Source organism: Sciurus vulgaris (genome assembly GCF_902686455.1).
Source record: "Sciurus vulgaris genome assembly, chromosome: 2".
Taxonomy (NCBI): domain Eukaryota; kingdom Metazoa; phylum Chordata; class Mammalia; order Rodentia; family Sciuridae; genus Sciurus; species Sciurus vulgaris.
In genome coordinates this window covers 16,823,726-16,837,265 of record NC_136462.1, presented here as the reverse complement: position 1 = coordinate 16,837,265, position 13,540 = coordinate 16,823,726, and the positions used below count along the sequence as shown (strand labels likewise).

Sequence of the window (13,540 nt, the reverse complement as noted above, 5' to 3'; positions counted from 1 at the left end):
TCATCTTGAGCTTGGCCTACCACACTCAACACTACAGCAGGTGTATCACCTTTTCAGTTGTAAAAGAGTGAAATGTTATGGGTAGATTTCCCCGGCCCTCAAGGAAATGATGATATTGGCAATATTATTATTCAAATGGACAAGAAAATAGAGAAGCATGTCAGCCTCATAGCAAAAGAAATTGTTGTGGTTCACACCTGTAATCCCAGTGGCTGCAGAGACTGAGGCAGAAGCATTGCAAGTTCGAGGTCAGCCTCAGCAACTTAGAGAGGCCCTAAGCAACTTGGAGAGACCCTGTCTTAAAATGCAAACATTCTTAAATGGGCTGGGGATGTAACTCAGTGGGTTCAATCCCCATTACATTAAAAAAAAAAAAAAAAAAAAAAAAAAAAGCCTTTTCATCCCACATGTATTGGAAGCCAACTGCAAGGAGAAATGTCCTCAAGGACTCGCCATTTGAACAACAGGTGAATGTATAATTCTCATAGGTGAGGAAATTTACACAAGCATATAATCTTAATGAATTGGCAATGCTTGGTTAATCACTGTGATCAGCTTCTGCTTGAATCTGAAAGGACAAATAAAAGGTCATCAAGCACTCAAAGAAGAGAAAAATAACATTCCAGACTGGAGGTGACATATCCCCACCTCTCCCCCACCCTTGTACACAGAGTCGTGAGCACACACATCCACTCATGCACACTTGCACAGGATGTGCAAAATCCAGTGGAAATGCAGTCTGTGGAGGAGGCCAGAGATACTGGAGAACCAGTGCTAGAGAACACAGGCCCCACGCAGCTGGAGCTGGTACTCAGGCCCTCCTGACCTTATAGCCAATGCTCTTTTCAGTTATCTGTTCTGTTTGGAAGGTAGCCCAGAGGCCTCTTAGCTCCCACTGTGGTTTGCTAAATCTGGTTCTCATACTATCCCTTAGAGAAAAATATGTCATTTGTCATATTCAAGTTTAGTCTAGTTTTTTTTTTTTTTTTTTTTGGTACCAGGGATTGAACCCAGGGGGGCTTAACCACTGAACCACACCCCCCAGGCCCCTTTTATATTTTATTTTGAGACAGGGTCTTGCTAAGTTGCTGAGGCTAGCTTTGAACTTGAGATCCTCCTGCCTCAGCCTCCAGAGCCATTAGAATTACAGGTATGCACCACTCTGCCCAACTCAGTCAATTTTTTTCAGACCTCTGACCTACAACCCTTTCAACAGCTTCTCTTAGGGCTTCATCATGATCACCTTCCTGGGGATAAGATGTGGTCTGTGAAACTACATCTTCCAGGACAGCACCTAGACCAGCCCAATGCCATTGGTTTAGTGAGGCCAGCTCTTCTGTGACTCAGACCCTGTGTCTTCTGAAATCTGAAAGTATTAAAATTCTCAAAAGTCTAAAATTTCCTTTTGTATAATTGTAAGGTGATTGTCCTAAAAGTGAACCTCTCTTGAATATCTCTTAATAAATTTCCTGCTTTGGAATACATGTTAATGAAAATATTCTCCACTTTTTACAAGATGGTTTTTGTTTTTTGTTTTTGTTTTTTTAGTTGTTGATGGATACAATAACTTTATTTTATTTGTTTATTTATTTTTATGTCATGCTGAGGATTGAACCCAGTGCCTCATAGGCACAAGGCAAGCACTCTACCATTAAGCTATAACCCCAGCCCACAAGATGGTTTTTAAAATCAATATTATCTAAATATCGACTGCCAATTTGGTAATGCCACAATAATTGCAAAACATGTTTTTGTTCTTAGTTCTGGAATGGTAGGTAAAGGAATAGAGATAACTTATTTGTCTTCAGGATTTTGAGCGTCATGAAAGCAGAGACTTGGTCTTGCTCATCTGTATGCTCTCGTTCCCAGCAGGGTATCTGGCTCAGTGTAGGCATTTAATTTTTAATCAGTAAACATAGTGCTATTGTAAGTCAGGCGCTGTTCGAGATGCTTCACAAATATTAACCTGCAGTAGAATGTTAAATACTGCAGAGGAAACTAGTCTCATATCTATGCCATAGATGAGGAAACAGAGGCACAGTGAGAATAAACAACTTGTTTAAGGCAGAACCACGAGTAAAACCCAGACAGCCTGGCTCCAGGTCCCTGGTGTCAGTCATTCTGCTCTTCCGCTTCTCATCAATGTTGAATGAGTGTAGGATCGATCTGAATTTATCCATGAGGAATGCTTTCGTAAAGTAGGTATTTAATTACTCTCACCCTACAAATATTTAATAGGTGCGTACCATGTGTCCACCATCCTGAAAAACTTTTGGAGAACTTAAAAGATTTACAGAAAATTCATAATTTTGTTAGGACGCTCACACACATACACACACATACCAGAAATTAACATTAGAGTATACTGCCACACTAGCAGCTGCCATGTAGATACCATGGGAACTCAGAAGAAAGGACTGTATAAGACTGAAGGGGACAACGGCAGTGAGACCTTAGTTGATCCCACAATTCTTGCTCCTGATGTTCATTCTGTGTTTAACCTCTCCCTTGAGCATGGATTGCTTCCAGTCAATTAATGTGGTAAAGATGAGTAGTTTTTGTTGTTGCTTGTTTTTATTTTTATTTTTATTATTATTATTTTTTTTTACTGGAGTTTGAACCCAAGGGCTCTTAACCACTGAGCCACGTCCCCAGACCTTTTTATATTTTATTTTGAGACAGGACCTCGCTCAGTTGCTGAGGCTGGCTTTGAACTCACAATCCTCCTGTCTCAGCCTCCCAAACCACTGGGATTACAAGTGTGAGTAACCACGCCGAGCAAGATAAGGAGTTTTGAAGATGTTATTTTGTTCCTAAATCAGTTGATTTGGGGGACAGTCCCTGGGTGAGCCTAACTTAATTAGACAAAAGCCCTAAAAAGAGGGACTGGGCCTTCCCTGAGCTGAGAGGGAAGCTTCTGTTTGCTGGCTGAAGTGGAGAAACCCTTGACATGGAACCATGGGCAGACTCCAGATGACAGCTTGAAATGAATCCTTACTAAGAACCTCGGTGAAGTTGCAAAGGGATTCTCCAGGTGAGATACAGCCTGCCTGACATCTAACTGCAGTCTTCTGAGACTCTGAGCAAAAGACCCAGCAAAGCCATGCTCAGATTGCTGATCCATGCAAACCAGGAGATGAGAAACATTTGTGTTTTAAGCTGCTAAATGTGTAGTCATTTGTGTTTTTGCAGATTAACTAACACAAATCACTCTCAGGATCTAGTAAAAATGGAGAAGGGAGAACTCTCTTTATGCCTACCTTGCTTCCAAGCTTTTATGATCAGAGAAGGGAGAATTATTGATAGGAGAAAAGCCTAAATAAATCCTCTAGCTTTTAGTTGCTTTTAGCTGATTTAAAAATCACTAACTTTGGAGGTCACACAGCTGGACAATACATTAGTCTCCCATTAGCTTTGCTATAGATAACACCTGTGATGCATGGGTTATGATGATAAGAGTTGCCTGGGTAACTTTTTAGGACTTGAAGCACTGACTCTTTGCTTGTCCTACCAATGTCCAAAAGGAATGGGAGGATGAAAAGATTTGGCATCTCTGTCTTCGTATTGTCTCTTTTGCTGCTGTAACCTATGGGTCAGATTCTACTCAGCTGTATATGCAGACAAGTCGATCATTTGAGAAATGTTTTGTCCAAATCTATAATATAAGGCTAACTTGACCTAGACTTGCTTAGCTTCTCTGTCCTGCTTCAAGTCTACTAGCTACCATAACTAGAAATACCAGACCATGAAAGCAAAGAGAAGAGGTGGTACCTGAGTTCAAATGAAAGATTTCTGCCTATTCTTAGAAAAAAACTAAGTGTCCTTTCCCTTTATTAGACTCTCCCTCTCGGTTGAGCCTACCCAATATCTGTAGCTCCTCAAATCCTTTGCAGCTGAGAAGATGATTTATAAGCATAGGCTTCTCTTCTCCATTCTTTGGCTACTAAGAAAAACCTTTCTTTCTCTCCAACACTGTCTATTTCATCCTCTCCCAATTTCCCTGGGATGAACTTCTGAACCTGGGTTTGATAATAGAATTAAGCTTTTATGGATAATAATAGGGAAATGAGGTCCATTGCAATGTGCATCTCTGAAATCACAGAGACTCTGGAGGTTGATGCAGGAGGATTGGAAGTTAGAGGCAAGCCTAAGCAATTTAGTGAGACTCTGTCTCAAAATAAAAATGACTGAGAAAGTACTGCATAGGTAGAGCACTCCTGGGTTCAATTCCCTGATACGTGCCCCCTCCCCCAAAAAAGGAAATCAGAAGTAGAAATCAATCTGAGCAGGAGAAGGGGATATTTATAAAGCATATTTGAGTTCTGAAGTCCATATTTTGGTTATGAATTTGGAGAAAATAAAATGGGCATAGCAACTGAAATTTTGGAGGTGGAGTTCAGGTGTGAAGTCAAGGCAAAGGGGAAATTTGATCATTATTGGCATAGAAGTAATATAATAATTGAAGGCCTGAACGTTAAAGGAGGAGCTGAGAGAGGAGCAGGAGGATGACTTGGGGAAGGCAGAAATAGGAAAGACAGGATGTTAACAGAGTCAAAGGAAGGACTTCACAGCCGGGCAAGGCAGCTCACTCCTGCAATCCCAGCAGCCCAGGGGGCTGAGGCAAAAGGATAGCAAGTTCAAAGCCAGCCTCAGGAACTTAGCGAGAGCCTGTCTTTAAATAAAATATTAAAAAGGGCTGGGGATGTGGTTCAGTGGTTAAGTCCCCCTGGTTTCAATCCCCGGTACCAAACAATAAAAAAAGTAAGGACTTCACTGGATGGCGTCGGTTGCTCAGGATATTCCATTTTCCCTGCAAATGTAATTACAGTGCAACCTTCAGGAGGCAGTCTATTTCCACAGGCAAGAAAACGGAAGTTTCCAGTTGAAATATGTAGATCAATAACATATTAAGTGAAAACTGAATTTGAATATAGATATCACATCGAAGTCCCGAATCTTTCTGTTACACATTTAATTCATCTTTATTATCCAAAGGATAGTAAAATGAATAAGTAGGGGGGACCAGTGAAGGGAGGAATTAAGTTCCCCAGAGGAACTAGGGGAGAGGAGCCAGGCCATCCGCAGGCCGCTGTCCTCCCTGGCGCCAGCAGAGGTCGCTAGCGCAAAGGCTTCTCGGGCCGAGGTGTACGCACGCGCGGGCGCATGCGTGCCTCCCCAGCCTGCAGGGGGTCGCCGGCGGGGCGGGCACACGCAGAGCGCGCGGCCGGGGGCGGAGCAGCGGTGGAGGCGGCGGTGGCGGGCCTGCTGGGTGGGAAGCCTTAGCGGGCCCCAGGGAAACGAAGTGCTGCGCAGTCCTGACCCCGCTGCCCGCCGCGGAGCCATGGAGATCGGCACGGAGATCAGCCGCAAGATCCGGGTGAGGCCCTCGTCGGCCGGCACCGGGTGGAGGCGGGAAGCGGGCCTTGGCGGGTGGTTGCTAGGAGTAACGGGGTCGGCGGGCCTGGCCGGGGGCGCTTCTCGCCCAGGCCGCCTCGGGCCTGGCGCGGCCGCGGCCTCGGAGAGCGCGCCCGGGCTGCGGCGGGAGAGTTACCCACCGCGGCGCGGCGAGCGGTCCCGGGCGGGCCGGCGGGGGTCGAGGCGCCTCCCCGCCCCCAGCGGGCGGCGAGGGGGCGGGAGGCGAGGCACCGGCGAGGTCGCCTCAGCGCTGCCCGGGTGTCGTTTTCCTAGCGCCGCCATTCTCACGTGCACGTTTGCTCTTTTTCCCTCAGAGTGCCATTAAGGGGAAATTGCAAGAATTAGGAGCTTACGTTGGTAAGTTTTGTGTTGCCTCCTAGAATTTAGTTTGCAGCTGCTTGAATTTCAGTGAGCGCATTTTTTACCCCGTCGCGCTTTTGGCGTTCTATCTTCTGCCTTCTACTCCCCTTCAAATCGGGTACTCCCGGGTTCCTTCCGTCTTTTATTGAACGATCTTCTATGCAACCTTTCCTTTTTTCCCCAGCCCTCCTTCTAACACAGTGGTTTGAAACAGTGTAGCTTCCTCCTCAAGGCTCTTTTTCCTATTTTCCATAACATTTTGTCCGGATTTTATTTTATTTTTCCTTCTGTTACTCTCCTCTTGACCTTTATTTTTCAGAACTTTCACTTTGGACATGAATGTTTGATGCCTTCTGGCATTTGCCTCTGTAATGGCTCAGTGAGTTTTATCTTTAGATCTCTTTATTTTCTTCCAAGTGTTTCTTTTTTTTTTTTTTCCCCTTTATTTTTATTTTTATTTTATTCTTTATTTTTAATTTTATTGGAATAATAAAGGGTTCTCTTTCTCCCTATTCTCTTATATGAATGTTTACTCTGCATGGCTTTGTGCCTATTTTATTTATGTGTGTGTGTGCTTAAGTATTCATTAATACACGATAATCCCCAGGAGAACACTGAAAGGTAAGTGGTAATATCTCCCTTGTACAACCAGAGGCAAAGTTTTATGGATTGAGCCTGTTGACTTCAAAGCTGGTACTTCCTGTAATAATAGCTACCACTTAGGACAGCATTCTCAAACAGTATTACACTCTAAGGATCTCTGGAGTCAAAGCTACTTTCATGTTAATACTAAGAAGGTACTTGCTATTTTCACAGTTGACATTTGGATTGTGGAAGAGCAGTGATTGATAAAACTGCTTGTTCTTTAGCCTGATTCAAGATAGTCATGCCAGGGCTGGGGTTGTGACTCAGTGGTAGAGAGCTTGCCTAGCATGTGTGAGGCCCTGGGTTTTATCCTCAGCACCACCTAAAAATAAATAAATAAATGGTTTAAAAAAAAAAAAAAAAAAAAAGATTGTCACCTCAGATTCTACCAGAAATCATATTCAAATCCCTCCCTATTTTCTGTACTTGGCAGTTTAAAAAAAAGAAAAAGCCACTTTTCCTTAAGTAAGTTTTTTGTATTTTGTTTTTGCCATACTGAGGATTAAACTCAGGGGTACTTTACTGCTGAGCTACAGCTCCAGTTGCTTTTCCTTTTTATTTTGAGAACGGGTCTCATGAAGTTGCTGAGGCTGACCTCAAACCTGCAGTCTTCTGCCTCAAGCTTCCTTCTTGCTGGTATTACAGACTTGGGCCATTGAGCCCAGCAGTAAAAATGTTTTTTAAAACTGTAGCCTTTTACTCCATCTTTTTAACATTTTGCACAAATAATCAGTGCTTATAAAGCACTACTTTGGTAGACTAAACAATGGTGGTGGTTTTAAGGAATGGCATTTGTATAATTGAATTCAGAACTAAACTAACCACTTTATTTATTTATTTATTTATTTATTTATTCATTTATTTATTTATTTATTTATTTTTGAGGTACTGGAGTTTTGAACCCCAGGGGTGTTCTATCATGAAGCTACATCTCCAGCCCTTTTTATTTTTTATTTTGAGACAGGATCTCACTAAGTTGCTGAGGCTGGCCTCATATTTGTAGTCCTGACCCAGCCGCCCCAAGTTTCTGGAATTATAAGTATGCACCACCAAGCCTGACTTAGCCACCTTTTTCATAAAGCATCTTTAATTTTTTGTGAGTGTGTGTGTGTAGTGCTGGTGATCAAACTCATGGTCTCAAATTTGCACATGCTTTACCACTGAGCTGCATCTCTAGCCCCTAATGTTAACATTTAAGAACTGATCACTGGTTACATGTGCTTGGGTATTGGCAGGCATAGGAAAAAAGAACTGCTGGTCTTTGTTGCCATCTTGAACTTTCAAATGAAAATCAGAATTTTGAAAAAAATTTGTATCTGCCTCCATGAACCTGATTCCCAGTACTGAAACAATTTCTCATGAAATTTTTGTGATATTAACAAGTATTTGTGCGTGTGTGCGCGCGCTTCAGTATGGGGATGAATCTAGAGGCATTCTACCACTGAGCTACATCCCCAGCCCTTTTTTAAAATTTTTGAGATAGGATCTTGCTATCTTATTGAGGATGGCCTGGAACTTTTTGATTCTCCTGACTCAACCTCTTGAGTAACTGGGATTACAGGTATTGTGCCATGATGCCTGGCTACAAATATAATTTTAAAAAATTCTTTTATTAGTTATCAATGGATCTTTTATTTTATTTACTTATATATGGTGCTGAGTATGGAACCTAGGGCCGCACACATGCTAGGCAAGTGCTCTGTCACTGAGCCACAACTCCAGCCCCTACAAGTGTAATTTTTATATTGTATAATGAAATGGATAAACATGTCAGTGGTTCTTAAGCTTAGTGAACCAGTATTTTCATTTGGGTGAAAGTCATTAAGACCACAGAATCAATCAGTAGATTTTTCTTGTAATAGTGCAAAAAGGCATTTAATGTAGTTTTAGATTCTGTGTTGCTGCTAGCATTTAGTAAATTACTATTTGTTGAGTTTTAGTGTAGTATAACAGAATAATATCCACATTATTTGTAAGGGCTGTTAACATACAAGTATATGTCTGTGTGACCCTAGATTTTCTTCATGTTCTTCCTTATGAACATTATTACAACAGATTACATCAAAGAAACTAGATATTAAAACCACTGGTCTTTTAAAGTACATATTAAAGAGATTTATAAAAATATAAAACAAGGCCATTCTTTGCATTGCATTTTTGTTTTAGTAACTAGTTATTTTAATAAAAATGTTACTTATATTAATATAATTTGGTTTGTTAATATGTGATGGGTATATTATTACAAATGAATTAATAAATACTGATGGGTGTGTTGGTACATGCCAGTAATCCCATTAACTCGGGGAACAGACAGGAGTATCACAAGTTCAAGGCCAACGTGGGCAATGTAGCAAGATTGTTTCAAAATAAAACATTAAAAAAGGGCTGGGGATGTAGCTTAGTGGTAAATTAAAGTTTGAGAGTTCTTAGTTTATGAATTGCTTAAAAATTTAAGAAATGTTTGTTGGGTTTGTTAAGACTTTAACAGATGATGAAATTGAAGGTCAGAGAAGATGAAGCTGAACCAGAATTTATTCTTTTTCATTTAACACTTAATGGATGCCAGGGGTGAACTTGTTTTGGCTCAAAATAGAAATCCACAGAAAACCTAGTGATGAACTTTTTTATTCTAGCACATGAAAGCACAAACACATTCTTACTGAGCCTAAATGCAGTGCCCTTTGATCATTTATCAGATTGTGATTCAAGAATTTTGAGCCTGTTAGAAACCTTGTTGCAACATTAATCTATTATGAAACATAATATAATTTTCTGTAGTTTTTCACAACATTTTTATATTGTTACATTTGTTCCTGAACACAGTGCTGGGGTTGAGGTGGTAGGTAGTAGTATTCCTTTTATAGGTCAAAAAAAAAAAAAAAAAAGGGCGGCAAGTCTTGTGGACCACATAGAATTGGTCAGTAGCGGATTTAAGGTCAGAGAACTCAGGTCTTCTGGGTTCTTAGTGTTTCTGCTGTATTAACTTCAAAAAATCGGTGGAAAAAAATTTTTTGGGCGGTGGGTGGGTACTGGGGATTTAACCCAGAGGTGCTTTACCACTGGGCTACATGCCCTGCACTTTAAAAAAAAAAAAAAAAAAAAAAAAAAAATATATATATATATATATATATTTTAAACCAGGCACAGTGGCACATTCCTGTAATCCCAGCAGCTCAGGAAGCTGAGGCAGGAAGATCTTGAGTTCAAAGCCAGCCTCAGCAACAGCGAGGCACTAAGCAACTCTGTGAGATCCTGTCTCTAAATAAAATACAAAATAGGACTGTGGATGTGGCTCAAATGTTGAGTGCCCCTGAGTTCAATCCTGCTACCCCCTCCAAAATTTTTATTTTAAGACAGGGTCTTACTAAGTTACTGAGGGCCTTGCTAAGTTGCTGAGGCTGACCTTGAATTTGCCATCCGCAACCCCCCCCCCCCCCCCCCCCCCCCCCCCCCACCCCCCCCCCCCCCCCCCACCGCCCCTCAGCTTCCCAGGTTGCTGGGATTATAGACATGCACCAGCACACCCAGCTTGTTTTCTTCTACAAAAGTTTGTTGTGTTTTGGTGCTGGGACTTGAAACCAGGATCTCCACGCACTCTACTGCTAAGCTATATTCCCACTTTCACAGTTTCTTGACAATATTTCGTGTTTTCTGTGTTCCAGTAGCCTAGAAGAGAACCATGTTTCATAAATGTCAGTTGATTGCATAAACAGGTTGCTCTTCAACTTCATTTGAAATAAAATGGATTGTATTACTAATATATGTTCACAATTAGTACCTGATCATTTGTATGTGTGTTTACCATTTTCCTTCTGAAAGGGTGACTTTCTAATCTTTATCCTAGAAATTGTCCTGAACTCTTTAAGGTTATGAAAACAATCCTTCAATAAATAGTTGAATATTTGTTTCTTTGAAGGACAATTTTATTATTTTAATGTACAGAAAACCCGACTGTAACATTCTTCCCAGTTTAGTGGCAAATTCTTTAGCCTTTGCCTTTTCCAGCTTGGTAGTGGGAGCCACAGATTTTGGACCCAGGACATTGTCTCCCCAGTGATGTTGGATCTCATATCTGTCATTGTAGTTGGTCCTGATAGCTTCCACCAGCTTAGCCAGAGCTCCTTCCTCTTCCGAGTTAACCTGTGTGGAGGCAGCAGTGGTGCACATCTTCCTGTGAACTGGATGTCCCCTTGATGCAGTAAGGGACTCCCATCTTGCAACACAGGGCGGGCAGGAAGACAACCAGCTGATGGAATCCACATCATATGCAATCACCACCAGCGGAGCCTTATTCTCCACCAAGGTGTTGACAGTATTGACCCCTATTTGAAGTACCTGTGGTCCCTTAGTGGGATTGTCCCCTTTGCCAGCAGCTTGCTTCTCAGCTGACGCCACCATCCGCTGCTTTTTCTCCTGCTTAGTCTCTGGTCTGTACTTGTGGGCAAACTTAAGCAGTTGGGTAGTTGTTCATTGGTTTAAGGCTTAGGTGAACTGCTTTGCAGGAGGCTTTGCTGCTCATGGAATCTAACCCTTCGCTGCTACAGCCAGATGTAGTGGGGCTATTTGACAATTCTGATAATGTCCCTTTGTGCTGGATGTCCTGTCCATTGCCAAAGTTCTTAGGCCTTTTCTGGAACAAGGGAGTTATCATTTTGCTTCCTGCTTCTTGATAACAGCAGGACCTGGGGTAGCTTTTATTCCCTTTCTGTGTCTTGGGCTGCTGGAGAAGAGAGAAAGGAGAAGGAATTGTGTGTGTCTTTATCTATTTTCTTTCTTGCTTGTTTCTTTCCCTTTTTTTTTTTTTTTTTTTTTTTTTTGTGGTGGTGGTGGTTGGGGGTTTGAACCCAGGGCACTCTTCTTAAAATTTTATTTTTATTTTGAGCCAGGTGCAGTGGTGCACCCCTGTAATCCCAGCAGCTGTGGAGGTTGAGGCAGGAGGATCAAGAGTTCAAAACCAGCCTCAGCAAAAACAAGGCACTAAGAAACTCAGTGCTTAAATAAAATACAGAATAGGACTGGGGATGTGACTCAGTGGTCATTTGCCCTTGAGTTCAATCCCTGGTACTCCCCCCCCCACCCCAATTTTTTTTTTTTGGAGACAGGGTCTCGCTAAATTGTCCTTGCTGCAATCCTTCTGTCTCAGTCTCCCAGGTCACTAGGATTATGGTTGAGTGCTGCTGCACCTGACAGTGTCTGTTTTTAAGGCATAGGGTGGGATACAAAGATGAACTTTTTTTTTAAGGAGTTAATAAGATCTCATTTGTGATTAAAATGGAGCATTTCATTGAGATTGCAGTTACAATTAATGTAGATAGTTTTACATTTACCTTTTAGAAGTATGAGCTTCCAGAAGCCTTCAAGATTTTTTTTTGTTGTGCTCATTTCAGATGAACTTGAGAAGTCTGCCAGAGTTCTGGTAAAATGTCTCATGACTGCATGTTAGTTTTTTGGTTAGATTCTTAATTTTCATTGTATGTCTATTCAGAAAACAAACTATGATTCTTTTTTTTTTTTTTTCCCCCCTTTCTTTCCCCATATTGAGGATTGAACCCAGGACCTTAAGCTTGCTAGGCAAGCACCCTATTACCTTAGTTATATTCCCAGCCATTCTCCTCCTTTGTTTTTTGAGACAGGTTCTTGCTAAATTGCCTGAATTCAAACTTGTGATCCTCTCTCCTGAGCATCTTGAGTTAGGGCTATAGGGATATGAAACTGTGCCCAGCACAACCTATGAATTACTAAGAGTTTTGTTGAGAAATAATTGGCATACATTAAGTTGCACATAGAGTCTGTACTTCAGTATTTCTTGTCATGTATATACCCAAAACCTTCACCACAAATCAGGATGATGAACATATAGGCCTGGGTGTTTAGCTCATCTGTAGAGTGCTTGCCTATAATATGCAAGGTACTGGAATCCCAGTACCACCAAGAGAATTGTAAGAACATATCCATCAGCCCCCCAAAATTTTTAGGGGCTGCTTTGTATCTTTCCTTGCCCCTACCCTGTAATGAGGCCCACATTAATTTCATAAAATTTTAGAAAATACAAACAAATGCATGGTGATAGCAGAAGAATAGTCAATTTGTATCAACATTATGAAGAAAAACTTTCAAGACTTCCAACTTGTCTTTTGACTATTTCTTTTGAGTTACCAGTGGTGCCCATAGTAGGTACTATACATAAATAAGGTCCCAGCTTATTTACTATAATTGCTAGAAAGCAGTGGGAGGCTTTTTGTTACTCTACTAAAGAAAAACAAGTGACAGACTACTAGTCCTTGTATCTTTTCATACATTTCATGCTTCCATGAAATATTCTGACCTCCCTTTCCTTTTTTTTTTGTTCTTTTAATTTTTTTATTTTAGTTGTAGGTGGACACAGTACCTTTATTTTATTTTTATGTGGTGCCGAGGATCAAACCCAGGGCCTTACACATGCTAGGCGAGTGCTCTACCACTGAGTCACAACCCCAGTCTTCCCCTTCCTTTTTTAGGTTGAGCTTTCTAAATGTATTTTTACTTCTTTTGAACTGGACTTCTGATATTTTCTTTGAAACAAATGTCTAATTGTACTTCTGAAATGAACATTTCTGCCTCTATAAAAATAGGAGTATTTTTAAGTATAAAAGAATTTAGTAAAGAAATACTTTTTTGTTTGCTTGGTAGGGGTTAGAGTTTCTGATAATGGCTTTTGCTTCCTTTTTTCTTTTTTTTTTATGAGGTATTCTTTTTAAATGTTTTTCTTTATTCAGTATTTCACCCTCACTGTGTAGGGTTACCATTGAGAGGATAAAAGAGTGAGTTGATTTGGTGTTATTTAACTAATTATTATATATTTTCAGTGGTACTAGGGAATGAACCCAGGACATTCATTGTGCATGCTAGACAGATGATCTATTGTTAAGTTATAATACTCCCAACTCCTACCTAATTTTAAGATTGAAATTTTTAAGTTATGTAATTTGGGCTGACTTTAGTTTATTTGATGTAACTTGAAGTTTATTATACTAATCAAGATCTGCCTTTGCCTTTACGAGGGATAAAGGTATTTTCTTGAAAAATGAGTATTACCTTGAAACAGAAAATTAAACATAACAGTTATTCTTGAGGAATGTCC

At 40.9% G+C, this 13,540-nt stretch overlaps 1 protein-coding gene and 1 pseudogene across 14 annotated transcripts in view; one reads left to right on the top strand and one right to left on the bottom strand.

Moving 5' to 3' along the window:
• Nucleotides 1–5,211: 5,211 nt before the first annotated feature.
• Nucleotides 5,212–13,540, top strand: part of ZC3H14 (zinc finger CCCH-type containing 14) — a gene marked incomplete at its 3' end in the record, with an annotated part of 50,865 nt that continues 42,536 nt past the window's right edge. For 11 of the 13 annotated variants that reach the window (XM_079129260.1, XM_079129259.1, XM_079129267.1 and 8 more), the window contains exons 1-2: nt 5,213–5,377; nt 5,730–5,772. In XM_079129260.1, the coding sequence (XP_078985386.1) occupies nt 5,342–5,377; nt 5,730–5,772 (79 nt within the window). In that variant the 5' untranslated portion in view covers nt 5,213–5,341. Of the gene's footprint in view, nt 5,378–5,729; nt 5,773–13,540 lie in introns of all 13 variants that reach the window. The other 2 variants (XM_079129268.1, XM_079129256.1) reach the window with 2 other exon arrangements.
• LOC306653606 (large ribosomal subunit protein eL8-like) lies at nt 9,895–11,169 on the bottom strand (annotated as a pseudogene). The gene has a single exon. The product of its transcript is annotated as a large ribosomal subunit protein eL8-like (transcript).